Genomic DNA, 20,246 nt, shown 5'->3' on the forward strand with positions numbered 1-20,246 from the left:
ATGTCACAATGATTTTTTTTGCGAATCTAGAGGCTGAATGTGAACACCACACGTTAAGTGGAACATGGGAATAACATGGGAAAAACATAGGAATAGCATGGGAACAACATGGGAATAACATGGGAATAACAGGGAAAACATGAGAATAACAAGAATAACAGGAATAACATGGGAATAACATGGAAATAACAGGGGAACAACATCTGAATAACATGAAATAAAATGGTAATAACAGGAACAACATGGGAATAACAGGAAATAACGTGGGAATAACATTGGAATAACATGGGAATAACATTGGAATAACATGGGAATAACATAGGAATAACATGGGAATAACATACAAAAACATGGGAATAACAGGAATAACATAGGAATAACATGGGAATAACATGAAATAACATGGGAATAACATAGGAATTACATGGGAATAACATAGGAATAACATGGGAATAACATGGGAAAAACATAGGAATAACATGGGAACAACATACAAAAACATGGGAATAACAGGAATAACATAGGAATAACATGGGAATAACATGAAATAACATGGGAATAACATAGGAATTACATGGGATTAACATAGGAATAACATGGGAATAACATGGGAAAAACATAGGAATAACATGGGAACAACATACAAAAACATGGGAATAACAGGAATAACATAGGAATAACATGGGAATAACATGAAATAACATGGGAATAACATAGGAATTACATGGGATTAACATAGGAATAACATGGGAATAACATGGGAAAAACATAGGAATAACATGGAACAACATACAAAAACATGGGAATAACAGGAATAACATAGGAATAACATGGGAATAACATAGGGATAACATAGAAATAACATGGGAACAACAGTGGAATAACATAGAAACGGCATAGGAATAACATAGGAATAACATGGGAATAACATGGGAATAACAGGAATAACGTCACAATAACACTGACATTCCTTTATGTCACCATGATTTTTTTTGCGAATCGAGAGGCTGAATGTGAACTCCACACGTTATGCCTGTATTAGTAGTGTAGTATTTCGGGGTTGTATTTTTTTGTGAGTTAGGGGGCGCTATAGAGCCAGTTTTGCCCACTCATTATGAGGACCTACAGAATATGAACATTTGTGGCAGGCCACACGTCCATGTCAATTTTCATGAGTTTTGGTGCATGTTCAGATACTTAAATGTCCAGCCAAGCACATGAAATAATCATAATAATAATCCTATGGCTTTTAATAGGGTCCCTTCACCCTCGGTGCTCTGGCCCCACCCATTCTATATCATAACCAACACAATATTAGATTAAAGTAGGACTGAATGACTTTGAAAAGCATCTGATTATTTTGACTTTTATTACAAACTGGATGTGAATAGTCATTTTCATGCATGGATAAAACAGACAATGATAACATAGCTACTGCAGAAACTGTCCTGGTGACACACGTGTTCAGGTCAAAGAGACATTAGCCTAGCCTTCCTCTGCAGTGTTGACATGGAGGTCAGGATCAGGATCAGGGCCGACAGCATGAGGAAAACCTGAGATGTGCAGTAAACTGTTCAGAAAGATAACAAGGAAAATGTGCTGAATCAGAAATGAGTGCTACATTTGCTACATGCTCATGGGTTACTGTAGACAAACTAAGCCTGATCATGACAAGCACATAAACCTCTGATTACATGGGGGGGGGGGGCGGGCGGGCAGGCATCTGGAGCTGATTATGTTCTCTTCAGGGGAGGAGTAGGGTTCGTCTGTTTGTCATACTGATCATCTGACTCACTCAGACCTCCTGTCCTCTGAGCATGTGCAGCTCTCTCTGATCCTGATTGTAGGATTTAGGAGTAGAAAATGGATTTTATGTCAAATGGAGATAAAGAATCAAACACTGCATCAAAGTCTGTTTCAATAAAAAGTTGTCTGTCCCAGGTTTCAGTTTTTCACAGATTCTTTTTTTTACTGTCCCAGTGACCTCTGCATCAGGAGCCTGTTGAACCTTCAGGGAGACCAGAACCAGGAGTTTTTCCACACCAGACCTGTCCAGTTAGACCAGACTACCTTTTATCAGACCACCTTAAAGTGTCCCAATGGAGACTTGGATAAGCTCAGCACGGATCGTTTCGTCTACCTAAAACAAGTTCATCGTCGGCATCACCAAAACTGGCCCAGAACCAGGATTGACTCTACGAAATGCTGCAGGATCTGAACATGACCAGACCCTGACGCCCCCTACTGGCAGAGTGTAGTGTGAGCAGCCACACAGGTAGGTATTTCTATCAACTCCATGGTAGCAGATTGCTCTTGTGTACTCTCTCTGTGTGAAATCAGGTCTCACTTTTGGTTCACTGAGCTTTTCTGTTCAGTTTGAGACTCTAAAAGGTCTTTAGTGTCCTGGTAGTTCATCTCTCTGGCTTCTTTTCCACCGTGTGATCCAGTTTGTATGGTTTGGTTTACTTAGGCATAGTTAAACCCACCACAGTTTGTTTCCACAGACACCTGTACCCTCACTCTGATTGGCTGATGAATGCATGTGACCTGCCCTGCCTGCCCTTCTCATTGGGTTGCAAGTCAGCAGTTAACAGGGTGCTGTTTTAAACCCCACCACCAGTATTAGCCAAGGTCAGCATCTGCCCCTTCAGTGCTTCTGTTGTAGACCTGGCGTTGCCCTGGAATCAACTGTTTGACACTTTTTAAAGTGATTCACAAATTCTTATCCTTCCCACTGCACAGCAGAAGATAAGCATGGATGAATATGTACTGACAGATTTCTGCAGTGAATGTTTATTTAGCCTGAGCATCACCTTGTCCCTTTTTGCTGTCTGGGCTGGGGAGGGACAGACGGAGTGATATCAGATGCCAAATATCTTTAGACTGAAATGGATTCAAAGAGGAAGTGAAGTGATTCTACTTTATTTTTAGTCTCAAAAAGTTACTTTTGTGTGTCAGACTTCGTCACTTTGGAGTCAACAGGAAAGGTAAAGCAAAGAAATCAGGTTAGATGACCCTTCTTCACCTTTCTGCTGTGTGTTCTATTCTTCTCTTGTCCCTCGCCGTCCTATCGCGTGTTTGCTTGTTCAAGTTTAAACCCTGCTGTCTTCTCCATGTCTGAGTCTGTTTCCTTTATCTGAGTGGTTGTGGTTGTCCATCGCTGATCTTAAACACAGGGGCGGAGCTCTGGGACCTGGCCACCCCCCAGCCCCTCCACCTCCACACATACCTTGTTTTTTGAACTAAAGCTAACATTTTCTCTTTTGTCTCATGCTTTTATGTATCTGCAGATGTTTCGGAAAAAAGCGTCTTCCTCGTTGAGAATGAGAAGAATAACAGAAAACTCTAGATGTAATAATTTATTCCTTTACTTTTATAGAGAGGTGATTAATGATGCAGACGTTTACATTCAGCGTTGTCAGGAGAAACCACACTTCACTTTATTCTACTGTCATCACAATCATGCCTAACATTGCTGTTCATTTCTAAACCCTCCTCATCATCACTGTTGTAGCTGCAGCACAGTCTATGGCATATATAAACACAGAAATGCTTTGCTAGCGAGCTCTTGTTTCAACGAGGAATTAATTTTCCACTAACAAATGTTTCTCCGACAGCCTTGGATTTGTCATGGATTTTCTCATTTAGCAGCTCATCCTGTCTGCACTAATTTATCTGCCTCTTAGAAATGATTTCATCATTTACAAGAGGCAGACATAGAATCATATATTTATTTACTTATAAATAGCACAATAAAAACTGGTAATGGAAACACCTGAATTTCAAAAAACCTCTCAAATATCGCAAAAAAACTTTCCCGCTCTCATGAGGTTTTTCAGATGTTTCGATATAGAAATATATCACCTGTTCTTTGTTCTTCTTTTAATGAAGAAATGTCGTCAAGTTCTGATAAAACTGGCGCTTTAGCAGCATCCACGCTTCCGCTATAACTGCACCGGCCTCTTGTTGCTGCTTGTTTACGTCACAACTCCGCGCCTTAAAGTACTGCCCCTCATCGCTGATTGGTCCTGTCACTTTCTACGGTTCAAACGGTTCAGATGGGAGCTATGAGCGATGGATTCACCAGTGAGAAACATGTAAACGGGCATATCCATCTGCTTTGTAAGGTTTTAATTCTACTGAATTTGTGCAAACTGCCATCCTGTACTAAAAAAACAATGAGATATTCACAGCCTTGATATTTCTGTCATGTTATGATCAGCTCAATCCAAAAGCATTAGTTCATTAAATTAAATATACTGTATAAAATGGCCTCTTTTATGTAATTCTGTATTGGGAAGCGGCTGAAGCCTACATTTCAATGAATGAAAATATTACTTAATTTTTTTTGTTTTCATATGGGTTTATTTATATATCTTTTTGGTTCATTTTAAAGGACGGTTGATTGAAATATTCACAGTAATTTTGTGGTTTTGTTATGAATTCAAGACTTAAATGTCAAAAAAACTGTCCCATGTTTCCATGTAACAACTGTCAAACGATAGCGAGTTCTGGTCCATAGGGGGCGCCAGTTTTCAGCTACAAACACCAACATTTAAAGTCCATGTGGTTCCACTCTGACAACGCTGGATGTTGACCTGAAACTCATGCTTCTGTCTCTGACTCTGTATGGAGGATCTCTGGGCTTTACTCTCACATGTCTGTAGTCAGGTGGGCACAGGCTCACCTGTTTTTAATGACTCTTCCTCCCTGCTGGTCATGTGACGGGGTGAGGCGCTGTGGTCCTGTGTGATGATCAATGATTCTGTTCTCTTCACGATCGTTGTCCCGCTGACAGCACCGATGCTGACCAGTGTGCCTGAAAACCGATTGATTCTTGAGACAGTGGTGTATCAATCAGCCAATACATTAATTTACAAACCAACCATTCAGTCAGTTGACGAATCTATCAGCCAATCAGTAAATCGATCAGCCAATCAGTAAATCGATCAGCCAATCAGTAAATCTATCAGCCAATCAGTAAATCTATCAGCCAATCAGTAAATCGATCAGCCAATCAGTAAATCGATCAGCCAATCAGTAAATCTATCAGCCAATCAGTAAATCGATCAGCCAATCAGTAAATCTATCAGCCAGTCAGTTGATTAGCAGCGTTAGCGCTAACATGCTAATCTGTAGACGTTTTCATGATTAATCATCACACAGCGCTCACAGGCGTCATTGCTTGATTCTGTCCCATCATGCAGTTTTGTTTTTTTGGTGTTTGGGGTGGTGGGGATGGGGGTGGACTGGCTCATAGCTTCTTGCACCATTTATTAAAGCTGTTCCTTTTTAAAGCCTGTCCCCCCTCCCCCCTTCCTCATAGGGAGTATCAACCGTGGCCGAAGTCTGTCCTTCCATGAGGTGCAGAGTCAGCGGGAGGCAGAGATGAGGGCCGCGGCCGAGGAGTCCTCTACCAGCAGCAGCAGTGTCGGAGGTGGAGGAGGCGGTAGCAGCAACGTCCTGCAGCGCCTCCTGCAGGAGCAGATGAACCGTAACTATGTGCTGCAGCAGCAACAACAGCAGGTTGGAGGGGGGGCTGGAGCTGGACAGATGGGCCTCCCCGATGACCACTCTTCCACTCCCCACATCGCTCGGCAGGAACCCCAGGGACAGGAGCTGCAGACGGATAGTGGTGTGGAGAAGCTGGTTTCCACCAGAGGAGGAGGTGGGAGCGGTGGAGGGGGAGGAGCTTTAGCAACAGCAGGAGGAGGTGGCAGCGGAGGAGGGGGAGGCATTCAGGGCCAATGTACAAACCCAGAAGACCTCCCTACGTATGAGGAGGCCAAAGTCCAGTCTCAGTATTTCCGTGGTCATGGTCCTCCTCCTCCGCAGCCTGCACAGCAGACCAGCCCGCCCCAGCAGCCCCCCCTCCCCACCTCTGTGGGAGCTGCCTTTTACGTCACCGGGGTGACCAACGCCAAGGTGCGCACCGAGGGCCGGCCGACAGTACAGCGTGTTAGCGGAGCAGGGAAGGTGCACCAGGACGACGGCCTCAAGGATCTGAAGCAGGGACACGTTCGCTCTCTCAGTGAACGCCTGATGCAGCTCTCCCTCGCCACAAGTGGTGTCAAAGCTCACGCCCCAGTTACAAGCGCTCCACTCTCCCCAATGCTGCCCCCACCAGGGCCACCCGGGGACTACTACAAACCTCAGCATCGTGGCCCCCCTCCAGACTACCCCTTCAAAGGAATGAGCTCTCCCTCCAAACAGCAGGATTCTGGAGGCCATTTCTACCAGGAGCAGAGAGCCAGGGAACACTCCAGGGAGGTGCCTCATGTCAGATACCAGCCCCCACCTGAGTACGGCTCCTTCAGGTAAGGACACCACCAGGGCCCCCAACATCACACATGTATCTGCATAGGCCCCCCGGTGGTGGCTGTAAACTCTAGCATCAGATGTTCTTAGATCCATCACAGAGAACAGCAGACACCAGATGTTCTTAGATCCACCGTGGAGAACAGCAGACACCAGATGTTCTTAGATCCACCGTGGAGAACAGCAGACACCAGATGTTCTTAGATCCACCACTGAGAACAGCAGACACCAGATGTTCTTAGATCCACCACTGAGAACAGCAGACACCAGATGTTCTTAGATCCACCACAGAGAACAGCAGACACCAGATGTTCTTAGATCCACCGTGGAGAACAGCAGACACCAGATGTTCTTAGATCCACCGTGGAGAACAGCAGACACCAGATGTTCTTAGATCCACCGTGGAGAACAGCAGACACCAGATGTTCTTAGATCCACCGTGGAGAACAGCAGACACCAGATGTTCTTAGATCCACCGTGGAGAACAGCAGACACCAGATGTTCTTAGATCCACCACTGAGAACAGCAGACACCAGATGTTCTTAGATCCACCGTGGAGAACAGCAGACACCAGATGTTCTTAGATCCACTGTGGAGAACAGCAGACACCAGATGTTCTTAGATCCATCACTGAGAACAGCAGACACCAGATGTTCTTAGATCCATCACTGAGAACAGCAGACACCAGATGTTCTTAGATCCACCGTGGAGAACAGCAGACACCAGATGTTCTTAGATCCACCACTGAGAACAGCAGACACCAGATGTTCTTAGATCCACCACAGAGAACAGCAGACACCAGATGTTCTTAGATCCACCGTGGAGAACAGCAGACACCAGATGTTCTTAGATCCACCACAGAGAACAGCAGACACCAGATGTTCTTAGATCCATCACAGAGAACAGCAGACACCAGATGTTCTTAGATCCATCACAGAGAACAGCAGACACCAGATGTTCTTAGATCCACCGTGGAGAACAGCAGACACCAGATGTTCTTAGATCCACCACAGAGAACAGCAGACACCAGATGTTCTTAGATCCACCACAGAGAACAGCAGACACCAGATGTTCTTAGATCCATCACTGAGAACAGCAGACACCAGATGTTCTTAGATCCACTGTGGAGAACAGCAGACACCAGATGTTCTTAGATCCACCGTGGAGAACAGCAGACACCAGATGTTCTTAGATCCACCACAGAGAACAGCAGACACCAGATGTTCTTAGATCCACCGTGGAGAACAGCAGACACCAGATGTTCTTAGATCCACCGTGGAGAACAGCAGACACCAGATGTTCTTAGATCCATCACAGAGAATAGCAGATACCAGATGTTCTTAGATCCATCACAGAGAACAGCAGACACCAGATGTTCTTAGATCCACCGTGGAGAACAGCAGACACCAGATGTTCTTAGATCCACCACTGAGAACAGCAGACACCAGATGTTCTTAGATCCACCGTGGAGAACAGCAGACACCAGATGTTCTTAGATCCACCACAGAGAACAGCAGACACCAGATGTTCTTAGATCCACCGTGGAGAACAGCAGACACCAGATGTTCTTAGATCCACCACTGAGAACAGCAGACACCAGATGTTCTTAGATCCACCACAGAGAACAGCAGACACCAGATGTTCTTAGATCCACCGTGGAGAACAGCAGACACCAGATGTTCTTAGATCCACCGTGGAGAACAGCAGACACCAGATGTTCTTAGATCCACCACTCAGTTATTACATCATAAATTTTTACATGGATGCTCTGTGGCAGCGTTACAGCGCCACTAAATGGCTTGGCGTGTATACTTATGCCTTTTAGGTTGTTCTCAGTGGTTTTCTGCTCATGTGGACATTTCCTGAAATGATCCAGTGTTTATGGAAAATTTTCTAAATGAAACGAAAATGTATTGTTTTCCTCTCTGTGTGGTGAAGGCCTAAGGTCTCAAAACTTCAATGCAAGGAGAATAAAGATCTCTACAACAATCCACACTCATCATCTCCTGAGCACAGATATATGGATGTTGACCTCTCTGATATCTGACCACTCCCTGGAATTAAAGCGCTGGTTTATCAATAGTTTTAATGTGCCGTCATCACAGGATGACTCTAGTTAAACAGGCTAAAGGAAATAAATCCAAAACAAAGCCTTCATAGTTTCCCAAAAGTGCTTTTGTTCATTCAGGTAAAGGATCCTGTTGGACCAGTTCCAGTCTCTTTCACTGGAATAAACCAGGTTCACACGCATGTGAACCCAGCAGGATTTCAGTCATCAGGCACAGGTTGAGACTTGCCAGACTTAAAGGAATGTTCGATCAAAACAAATACAGTTTGAAGCTGGTGCTCTCAATACAGAGAGAGAGAACCAGGCACAGGTGAATCAAACCAGACCAGGTTCATATCATCACATGCTTGTCTGACATATAGACACTCTTAAATTCTAAGATATTTAACAAGCAGAGAACATTTAAAATTTCCTTCTGCAAGAGAGATACAGAGACGATGAGTGATTTATGTACGACACTAGTAATATTTACTGTTACTGATGTCTATAGGATTACACATCGTTAAAGATACAGACTGTAGTCTGGTTTCAGAGCAGGACCGGCTCTAAAACCAGGTCACTGCACTGAAACGGTCAATAGTCTGGTTTTAGAGCGGGTCACAAAACTGAGACAGTCCAGTCAATAGTCTGGTTTTAGACCGGGTCACAGCACTGAGACGGTCAATGGTCTGGTTTTAGAGCGGGTCACAGCACTGAGACGGTCAATGGTCTGGTTTTAGAGCGGGTCACAGCACTGAGACGGTCAATAGTCTGGTTTTAGAGCGGGTCACTGCACTGAGACGGTCAATAGTCTGGTTTTAGAGCGGGTCACAGCACTGAGACGGTCAATGGTCTGGTTTTAGAGCGGGTCACAGCACTGAGACGGTCAATAGTCTGGTTTTAGAGCGGGTCACAGCACTGAGACGGTCAATGGTCTGGTTTTAGAGCGGGTCACAGCACTGAGACGGTCAATAGTCTGGTTTTAGAGCGGGTCACAGCACTGAGACGGTCAATAGTCTGGTTTTAGAGCGGGTCACAGCACTGAGACGGTCAATAGTCTGGTTTCAGAGCGGGTCACTGCACTGAGACGGTCAATGGTCTGGTGTTAGAGCGGGTGACTGCACTGAGACGGTCAATGGTCTGGTTTTAGAGCGGGTCACTGCACTGAGACGGTCAATGGTCTGGTTTTAGAGCGGGTCACTGCACTGAGACGGTCAATAGTCTGGTTTTAGAGCGGGTCACAGCACTGAGACGGTCAATAGTCTGGTTTTAGAGCGGGTCACAGCACTGAGACGGTCAATGGTCTGGTTTTAGAGCGGGTCACAGCACTGAGACGGTCAATAGTCTGGTTTTAGAGCGGGTCACTGCACTGAGACGGTCAATGGTCTGGTTTTAGAGCGGGTCACTGCACTGAGACGGTCAATAGTCTGGTTTTAGAGCGGGTCACTGCACTGAGACGGTCAATGGTCTGGTTTTAGAGCGGGTCACAGCACTGAGACGGTCAATAGTCTGGTTTTAGAGCGGGTCACAGCACTGAGACGGTCAATAGTCTGGTTTTAGAGCGGGTCACAGCACTGAGACGGTCAATAGTCTGGTTTTAGAGCGGGTCACAGCACTGAGACGGTCAATAGTCTGGTTTTAGAGCGGGTCACTGCACTGAGACGGTCAATGGTCTGGTTTTAGAGCGGGTCACAGCACTGAGACGGTCAATGGTCTGGTTTTAGAGCGGGTCACAGCACTGAGACAGTCCAGTCAATAGTCTGGTTTAAGAGCGGGTCAAAGCACTGAGACGGTCAATAGTCTGGTTTTAGAGCGGGTCACTGCACTGAGACGGTCAGTAGTCTGGTTTTAGAGCGGGTCACAGCACTGAGACGGTCAATAGTCTGGTTTTAGAGCGGGTCACAGCACTGAGACGGTCAGTAGTCTGGTTTTAGAGCGGGTCACAGCACTGAGATGGTCCAGACAATAGTCTGGTTTTAGAGCGGGTCAAAGCACTGAGACGGTCAATAGTCTGGTTTAGGGGGGGTCACAAAACTGAGACAGTCCAGTCAATAGTCTGGTTTTAGAGCGGGTCACAGCACTGAGACGGTCTGGACACTAGTCTGGTTTTAGAGCGGGTCATTGCACTGAGACGGTCCGACAATAGTCTGGTTTTAGAGCGGGTCACAGCACTGAGACGGTCAGTAGTCTGGTTTTAGAGCGGGTCACTGCACTGAGACGGTCTATAGTCTGGTTTTAGAGCGGGTCACTGCACTGAGATGGTCCAGACAATAGTCTGGTTTTAGAGCGGGTCAAAGCACTGAGACGGTCAATAGTCTGGTTTTAGAGCGGGTCACAGCACTGAGACGGTCAGTAGTCTGGTTTTAGAGCGGGTCACAGCACTGAGACGGTCTATAGTCTGGTTTTAGAGCGGGTCACTGCACTGAGACGGTCTGGACACTAGTCTGGTTTTAGAGCGGGTCACAGCACTGAGACGGTCTGGACACTAGTCTGGTTTTAGAGCGGGTCACTGCACTGAGACGGTCAATAGTCTGGTTTTAGAGCGGGTCACAGCACTGAGACGGTCAATAGTCTGGTTTTAGAGCGGGTCACAGCACTGAGACGGTCTATAGTCTGGTTTTAGAGCGGGTCACTGCACTGAGACGGTCTGTAGTCTGGTTTTAGAGCGGGTCAAAGCACTGAGACGGTCTGGACACTAGTCTGGTTGTAGAGCGGTTCACTGCTCTGTTACGGTCAATAGTCTGGTTTTAGAGCGGGTCACAGCACTGAGACGGTCAATAGTCTGGTTTTAGAGCGGGTCACTGCACTGAGACGGTCAATAGTCTGGTTTTAGAGCGGGTCACTGCACTGAGACGGTCAATAGTCTGGTTTTAGAGCGGGTCACAGCACTGAGACGGTCTATAGTCTGGTTTTAGAGCGGGTCACTGCACTGAGACGGTCTGTAGTCTGGTTTTAGAGCGGGTCAAAGCACTGAGACGGTCTATAGTCTGGTTTTAGAGCGGGTCACAAAACTGAGACGGTCAATAGTCTGGTTTTAGAGCGGGTCACTGCACTGAGACGGTCAATAGTCTGGTTTTAGAGCGGGTCACAGCACTGAGACGGTCTATAGTCTGGTTTTAGAGCGGGTCACTGCACTGAGACGGTCTATAGTCTGGTTTTAGAGCGGGTCACTGCACTGAGACGGTCTGTAGTCTGGTTTTAGAGCGGGTCAAAGCACTGAGACGGTCTATAGTCTGGTTTTAGAGCGGGTCACAAAACTGAGACGGTCAATAGTCTGGTTTTAGAGCGGGTCACTGCACTGAGACGGTCAATAGTCTGGTTTTAGAGCGGGTCACAGCACTGAGACGGTCTATAGTCTGGTTTTAGAGCGGGTCACTGCACTGAGACGGTCTGTAGTCTGGTTTTAGAGCGGGTCAAAGCACTGAGACGGTCTATAGTCTGGTTTTAGAGCGGGTCACAAAACTGAGACGGTCAATAGTCTGGTTTTAGAGCGGGTCACTGCACTGAGACGGTCAATAGTCTGGTTTTAGAGCGGGTCACAGCACTGAGACGGTCTATAGTCTGGTTTTAGAGCGGGTCACTGCACTGAGACGGTCTGTAGTCTGGTTTTAGAGCGGGTCACAGCACTGAGACGGTCAATAGTCTGGTTTTAGAGCGGGTCACAAAACTGAGACGGTCAATAGTCTGGTTTTAGAGCGGGTCACTGCACTGAGACGGTCAATAGTCTGGTTTTAGAGCGGGTCACAGCACTGAGACGGTCTGTAGTCTGGTTTTAGAGCGGGTCACTGCACTGAGACGGTCAATAGTCTGGTTTTAGAGCGGGTCAAAGCACTGAGACGGTCAATAGTCTGGTTTTAGAGCGGGTCACTGCACTGAGACGGTCAATAGTCTGGTTTTAGAGCGGGTCTAAGCACTGAGACGGTCAATAGTCTGGTTTTAGAGCGGGTCACTGCACTGAGACGGTCAATAGTCTGGTTTTAGAGTGGGTCACTGCACTGAGACGGTCTTTAGTCTGGTTTTAGAGCGGGTCACTGCACTGAGACGGTCTATAGTCTGGTTTTAGAGCGGGTCAAAGCACTGAGACGGTCAATAGTCTGGTTTTAGAGCGGGTCACTGCACTGAGACGGTCAATAGTCTGGTTTTAGAGCAGGTCACTGCACTGAGACGGTCAATAGTCTGGTTTTAGAGCGGGTCACAGCACTGAGACGGTCAATAGTCTGGTTTTAGAGCGGGTCACTGCACTGAGACGGTCAATGGTCTGGTTTTAGAGCGGGTCACTGCACTGAGATGGTCCAGACAATAGTCTGGTTTTAGAGCGGGTCTAAGCACTGAGACGGTCAATAGTCTGGTTTTAGAGCGGGTCACTGCACTGAGATGGTCCAGACAATAGTCTGGTTTTAGAGCGGGTCTAAGCACTGAGACGGTCAATAGTCTGATTTTAGAGCGGGTCACAGCACTGAGACGGTCAATAGTCTGGTTTTAGAGCGGGTCACTGCACTGAGACGGTCTATAGTCTGGTTTTAGAGCGGGTCAAAGCACTGAGACGGTCAATAGTCTGGTTTTAGAGAGGGTCACAAAACTGAGACAGTCCAGTCAATAGTCTGGTTTTAGAGCGGGTCACAGCACTGAGACGGTCTGGACACTAGTCTGGTTTTAGAGCGGGTCACAGCACTGAGACGGTCTGGACACTAGTCTGGTTTTAGAGCGGGTCACAGCACTGAGACGGTCTATAGTCTGGTTTTAGAGCGGGTCACTGCACTGAGACGGTCTGTAGTCTGGTTTTAGAGCGGGTCAAAGCACTGAGACGGTCAATAGTCTGGTTTTAGAGCGGGTCAAAGCACTGAGACGGTCTATAGTCTGGTTTTAGAGCGGGTCACAGCACTGAGACGGTCTATAGTCTGGTTTTAGAGCGGGTCACAGCACTGAGACGGTCTGTAGTCTGGTTTTAGAGCGGGTCAAAGCACTGAGACGGTCAATAGTCTGGTTTTAGAGCGGGTCACTGCACTGAGACGGTCTATAGTCTGGTTTTAGAGCGGGTCACAGCACTGAGACGGTCTATAGTCTGGTTTAAGAGCGGGTCAAAGCACTGAGACGGTCTGTAGTCTGGTTTTAGAGCGGGTCAAAGCACTGAGACGGTCTGTAGTCTGGTTTTAGAGCGGGTCACAGCACTGAGACGGTCTATAGTCTGGTTTTAGAGCGGGTCACAGCACTGAGACGATCCAGACAATAGTCTGGTTTTAGAGCGGGTCACTGCACTGAGACGGTCAATAGTCTGGTTTTAGAGCGGGTCACAGCACTGAGACGATCCAGACAATAGTCTGGTTTTAGAGCGGGTCACAGCACTGAGACGGTCTATAGTCTGGTTTTAGAGCGGGTCAAAGCACTGAGACGATCAATAGTCTGGTTTTAGAGCGGGTCACAGCACCGAGACTGTCCGGTCAATAGTCTGGTTTTAGAGCGGGTCACTGCACCGAGACGGTCCGGTCAATAGTCTGGTTTTAGAGCGGGTCACTGCACTGAGACGGTCAATAGTCTGGTTTTAGAGCGGGTCACAGCACTGAGACGGTCTATAGTCTGGTTTTAGAGCGGGTCACTGCACTGAGACGGTCTGTAGTCTGGTTTTAGAGCGGGTCAAAGCACTGAGACGGTCTATAGTCTGGTTTTAGAGCGGGTCGCAAAACTGAGACGGTCAATAGTCTGGTTTTAGAGCGGGTCACTGCACTGAGACGGTCAATAGTCTGGTTTTAGAGCGGGTCACAGCACTGAGACGGTCTATAGTCTGGTTTTAGAGCGGGTCACTTCACTGAGACGGTCTGTAGTCTGGTTTTAGAGCGGGTCACAGCACTGAGACGGTCAATAGTCTGGTTTTAGAGCGGGTCACAAAACTGAGACGGTCAATAGTCTGGTTTTAGAGCGGGTCACTGCACTGAGACGGTCAATAGTCTGGTTTTAGAGCGGGTCACTGCACTGAGACGGTCTGTAGTCTGGTTTTAGAGCGGGTCACAGCACTGAGACGGTCAATAGTCTGGTTTTAGAGCGGGTCAAAGCACTGAGACGGTCTATAGTCTGGTTTTAGAGCGGGTCACTGCACTGAGACGGTCTGTAGTCTGGTTTTAGAGCGGGTCAAAGCACTGAGACGGTCTATAGTCTGGTTTTAGAGCGGGTCACAGCACTGAGACGGTCTGTAGTCTGGTTTTAGAGCGGGTCACAGCACTGAGACGGTCTGTAGTCTGGTTTTAGAGCGGGTCACAGCACTGAGACGGTCAGTAGTCTGGTTTTAGAGCGGGTCAAAGCACTGAGACGGTCTATAGTCTGGTTTTAGAGCGGGTCACAGCACTGAGACGGTCTATAGTCTGGTTTTAGAGCGGGTCACAGCACTGAGACGGTCTGTAGTCTGGTTTTAGAGCGGGTCAAAGCACTGAGACGGTCTATAGTCTGGTTTTAGAGCGGGTCACTGCACTGAGACGGTCAATAGTCTGGTTTTAGAGCGGGTCACTGCACTGAGACGGTCTATAGTCTGGTTTTAGAGCGGGTCACAGCACTGAGACGGTCTATAGTCTGGTTTAAGAGCGGGTCAAAGCACTGAGACGGTCTGTAGTCTGGTTTTAGAGCGGGTCAAAGCACTGAGACGGTCTGTAGTCTGGTTTTAGAGCGGGTCACAGCACTGAGACGGTCTATAGTCTGGTTTTAGAGCGGGTCACAGCACTGAGACGATCCAGACAATAGTCTGGTTTTAGAGCGGGTCACTGCACTGAGACGGTCAATAGTCTGGTTTTAGAGCGGGTCACAGCACTGAGACGATCCAGACAATAGTCTGGTTTTAGAGCGGGTCACAGCACTGAGACGGTCTATAGTCTGGTTTTAGAGCGGTCAAAGCACTGAGACGGATCAATAGTCTGGTTTTAGAGCGGGTCACAGCACTGAGACGATCCGGTCAATAGTCTGGTTTTAGAGCGGGTCACTGCACTGAGCGGTCCGGTCAATAGTCTGGTTTTAGAGCGGGTCACAGCACTGAGACGGTCAGACAATAGTCTGGTTTTAGAGCGGTCACAGCACTGAGACGGTCTATAGTCTGGTTTTAGAGCGGGTCACTGCACTGAGGCGGTCTGTAGTCTGGTTTTAGAGCGGGTCACAGCAGCACTGAGGCGGTCAATAGTCTGGTTTTAGAGGCGGGTCACTGGAGCGGTCCGGTCAATAGTCTGGTTTTAGAGCGGGTCACTGCACTGAGACGGTCAATAGTCTGGTTTTAGAGCGGGTCACAGCACTGAGACGGTCTATAGTCTGGTTTTAGAGCGGGTCACTGCACTGAGACGGTCTGTAGTCTGGTTTTAGAGCGGGTCACAGCACTGAGACGGTCAATAGTCTGGTTTTAGAGCGGGTCACAAAACTGAGACGGTCAATAGTCTGGTTTTAGAGCGGGTCACTGCACTGAGACGGTCAATAGTCTGGTTTTAGAGCGGGTCACAGCACTGAGACGGTCTATAGTCTGGTTTTAGAGCGGGTCACTGCACTGAGACGGTCTGTAGTCTGGTTTTAGAGCGGGTCACAGCACTGAGACGGTCAATAGTCTGGTTTTAGAGCGGGTCAAAGCACTGAGACGGTCTATAGTCTGGTTTTAGAGCGGGTCACTGCACTGAGACGGTCTGTAGTCTGGTTTTAGAGCGGGTCAAAGCACTGAGACGGTCTATAGTCTGGTTTTAGAGCGGGTCACAGCACTGAGACGGTCTGTAGTCTGGTTTTAGAGCGGGTCACAGCACTGAGACGGTCTGTAGTCTGGTTTTAGAGCGGGTCACTGCACTGAGACGGTCTATAGTCTGGTTTTAGAGCGGGTCACAGCACTGAGACGGTCAATAGTCTGGTTTTAGAGCGGGTCACTGCACTGAGACGGTCAATGGTCTGGTTTTAGAGCGGGTCACTGCACTGAGATGGTCCAGACAATAGTCTGGTTTTAGAGCGGGTCTAAGCACTGAGACGGTCAATAGTCTGATTTTAGAGCGGGTCACAGCACTGAGACGGTCAATAGTCTGGTTTTAGAGCGGGTCACTGCACTGAGACGGTCTATAGTCTGGTTTTAGAGCGGGTCAAAGCACTGAGACGGTCAATAGTCTGGTTTTAGAGAGGGTCACAAAACTGAGACAGTCCAGTCAATAGTCTGGTTTTAGAGCGGGTCACAGCACTGAGACGGTCTGGACACTAGTCTGGTTTTAGAGCGGGTCACAGCACTGAGACGGTCTGGACACTAGTCTGGTTTTAGAGCGGGTCACAGCACTGAGACGGTCAATAGTCTGGTTTTAGAGCGGGTCACAGCACTGAGTTGGTCAATAGTCTGGTTTTAGAGCGGGTCACTGCACTGAGACGGTCTGTAGTCTGGTTTTAGAGCGGGTCAAAGCACTGAGACGGTCAATAGTCTGGTTTTAGAGCGGGTCACTGCACTGAGACGGTCTGTAGTCTGGTTTTAGAGCGGGTCAAAGCACTGAGACGGTCTATAGTCTGGTTTTAGAGCAGGTCACTGCACTGAGACAGTTTATAGTCTGGTTTTAGAGCGGGTCACTGCACTGAGACAGTTCATAGTCTGGTTTTAGAGCGGGTCACTGCACTGAGACGGTCAATAGTCTGGTTTTAGAGCGGGTCACTGCACTGAGACGGTCAATAGTCTGGTTTTAGAGCGGGTCACTGCACTGAGACGGTCTGTAGTCTGGTTTTAGAGCGGGTCAAAGCACTGAGACGGTCTATAGTCTGGTTTTAGAGCGGGTCACTGCACTGAGACGGTCAATAGTCTGGTTTTAGAGCGGGTCACTGCACTGAGACGGTCAATGGTCTGGTTTTAGAGCGGGTCACTGCACTGAGATGGTCCAGACAATAGTCTGGTTTTAGAGCGGGTCTAAGCACTGAGACGGTCAATAGTCTGATTTTAGAGCGGGTCACAGCACTGAGACGGTCAATGGTCTGGTTTTAGAGCGGGTCACTGCACTGAGACGGTCAATAGTCTGGTTTTAGAGCGGGTCTAAGCACTGAGACGGTCAATAGTCTGGTTTTAGAGCGGGTCACTGCACTGAGACGGTCAATAGTCTGGTTTTAGAGCGGGTCACTGCACTGAGACGGTCCAGACAATAGTCTGGTTTTAGAGCGGGTCAAAGCACTGAGACGGTCAATAGTCTGGTTTTAGAGAGGGTCACAAAACTGAGACAGTCCAGTCAATAGTCTGGTTTTAGAGCGGGTCACAGCACTGAGACGGTCTGGACACTAGTCTGGTTTTAGAGCGGGTCACTGCACTGAGACGGTCAATAGTCTGGTTTTAGAGCGGGTCACTGCACTGAGACGGTCAATAGTCTGGTTTAAGAGCGGGTCACTGCACTGAGACGGTCTGTAGTCTGGTTTTAGAGCGGGTCACTGCACTGAGACGGTCTGTAGTCTGGTTTTAGAGCGGGTCAAAGCACTGAGACGGTCAATAGTCTGGTTTTAGAGCGGGTCACTGCACTGAGACGGTCAATAGTCTGGTTTTAGAGCGGGTCACTGCACTGAGACGGTCTATAGTCTGGTTTAAGAGCGGGTCACAGCACTGAGACGGTCTATAGTCTGGTTTAAGAGCGGGTCAAAGCACTGAGACGGTCTGTAGTCTGGTTTTAGAGCGGGTCACAGCACTGAGACGGTCTATAGTCTGGTTTTAGAGCGGGTCACAGCACTGAGACGATCCAGACAATAGTCTGGTTTTAGAGCGGGTCACAGCACTGAGACGGTCTATAGTCTGGTTTTAGAGCGGGTCAAAGCACTGAGACGATCAATAGTCTGGTTTTAGAGCGGGTCACAGCACCGAGACGGTCCGGTCAATAGTCTGGTTTTAGAGCGGGTCACTGCACTGAGACGGTCAATAGTCTGGTTTTAGAGCAGGTCACAGCACTGAGACGGTCCGGTCAATAGTCTGGTTTTAGAGCGGGTCACAGCACCGAGACGGTCCGGTCAATAGTCTGGTTTTAGAGCGGGTCACTGCACTGAGACGGTCAATAGTCTGGTTTTAGAGCAGGTCACAGCACCGAGACGGTCCGGTCAATAGTCTGGTTTTAGAGCGGGTCACAGCACTGAGACGGTCAATAGTCTGGTTTTAGAGCAGGTCACAGCACCGAGACGGTCCGGTCAATAGTCTGGTTTTAGAGCGGGTCACAGCACCGAGACGGTCCGGTCAATAGTCTGGTTTTAGAGCGGGTCACAGCACTGAGATGGTCAGGTCTATTGTCTGGTTTTAGAGCGGGTCACAGCACTGAGACGGTCCAGACAATAGTCTGGTTTTAGAGCGGGTCACAGCACCGAGACCGTCCGGTCTATTGTCTGGTTTTAGAGCGGGTCACAGCACTGAGACGGTCCAGACAATAGTCTGGTTTTAGAGCGAGTCACCGCACCGAGACGGTCCGGTCTATTGTCTGGTTTTAGAGCGGGTCACAGCACTGAGACGGTCCAGACAATAGTCTGGTTTTAGAGCGAGTCACAGCACCGAGACGGTCCGGTCTATTGTCTGGTTTTAGAGCGGGTCACAGCACTGAGACGGTCTATAGTCTGGTTTTAGAGCGGGTCACAGCACTGAGACGGTCTATAGTCTGGTTTTAGAGCGGGTCACTGCACTGAGACGGTCTATAGTCTGGTTTTAGAGCGGGTCACAGCACTGAGACGGTCTATAGTCTGGTTTTAGAGCGGGTCACAGCACTGAGACGGTCTATAGTCTGGTTTTAGAGCGGGTCACTGCACCGAGATGGTCAGGTCTATAGTCAGGTTTTCGATCAGTTCGTATGTGGGCCTTCTTTCATTTATGAGTTGGAATTTTCTGCAGGCCAATAAAAAACGGGCCCAACGCCGTAGGTGGGACACCGCTGGTCTCAATGATGTGGCCTGCTAGATGGCTCGGGATTTTCTTCAGTCCTGTAACTCAAAGTCAGACATACCTGTGATCACCAAGGTGATTACAGATCCTAATTTTCATGCTGCCTCTTTGCTCTGTGCTCAGGTCTAGTAAGGAAGGTTCCCTGCACTTTCAGAGGACCCTCCACCAACACAGCCCCACCTCCTCCGTCACCTCTGTGGGCTCCTTGTCCCGTACTCAGTCCTCCACCCTCAGCAGCATGCTCAGTGCCTCCCACTCCTCCCACCCTTCCTTCCCTCACCTGCAGCCTCATAACCAGGGGGAGCCCTTCCCCCCCATGGGGCCTCGCGGTCCACAGGCTCCAGGCCAGCATCCTGTGGGTGAGAGCTTCACCCTGGGGTCCATTCACCCAACACCGCCCAGAGGTCACGCTTTAGCCAACGACCCGTACGGCTCCACCCCCAGGATGCACCATCATCACCAGCAGCAGCAACAGCAGCAGCAGTTCACAGGAAACCCTCCTCCTCTGCTCCAGCCCCCAGTCCAGGCCACACCTTTCCCCCATCCACACTCCTACTCTCAGCTGCAGGGGGAGTCCTTCGCTATGATGGCCCAGGCTCATCAGATGGTGGATGTGCTGACGGAGGAGAACAGGATGCTGAGACAGGAGATGGAGGCCTGCCGAGACAAAGTCACCAAGCTGCACAAGGTAACACATCAGCACATGAAGCCTGTGGAGATCAAAAACCTTTAACCTTCTGTCCACACTGTTCACAAATGAATGATCGGTGTTAGACCATTCACACTAGGACACTACAGAGTTTGATATCAGAGCAGGTTGGGCGATATGCAGGTATTTTACACTCATATAAATCAGGACCTATTGGCAAAAAATGATGTGAACTTTTTTTCTTCCTTGCAGCATAAGATATGAACCAAATCATTAAATCATATTATGAATTTCAACCAACCAACCACATTATTAAAGATATTAAGGTTTGCATTAAAAATTCACCTCATACTGGTAACATT

The 20,246-nt window shown here is 48.2% G+C and overlaps 1 protein-coding gene across 2 annotated transcripts in view; it reads left to right on the forward strand.

Moving 5' to 3' along the window:
- The window catches only part of amot (angiomotin), a 66,217-nt gene that overhangs the window by 26,088 nt on the left and 19,883 nt on the right, over positions 1-20,246 (forward strand). The window contains exons 2-5 of one of the 2 annotated variants that reach the window (XM_041801917.1): positions 1,981-2,275; positions 3,291-3,351; positions 5,327-6,317; positions 19,359-19,923. In XM_041801917.1, coding sequence (XP_041657851.1) covers positions 3,291-3,351; positions 5,327-6,317; positions 19,359-19,923 — 1,617 coding nt within the window. In that variant the 5' untranslated portion in view covers positions 1,981-2,275. The remainder of the gene's footprint in view (positions 1-1,980; positions 2,276-3,290; positions 3,352-5,326; positions 6,318-19,358; positions 19,924-20,246) is intronic. The other variant, XM_041801918.1, reaches the window with a different exon arrangement.

This window comes from Cheilinus undulatus, linkage group 12, assembly GCF_018320785.1.
Source record: "Cheilinus undulatus linkage group 12, ASM1832078v1, whole genome shotgun sequence".
Lineage (NCBI taxonomy): Eukaryota > Metazoa > Chordata > Actinopteri > Labriformes > Labridae > Cheilinus > Cheilinus undulatus.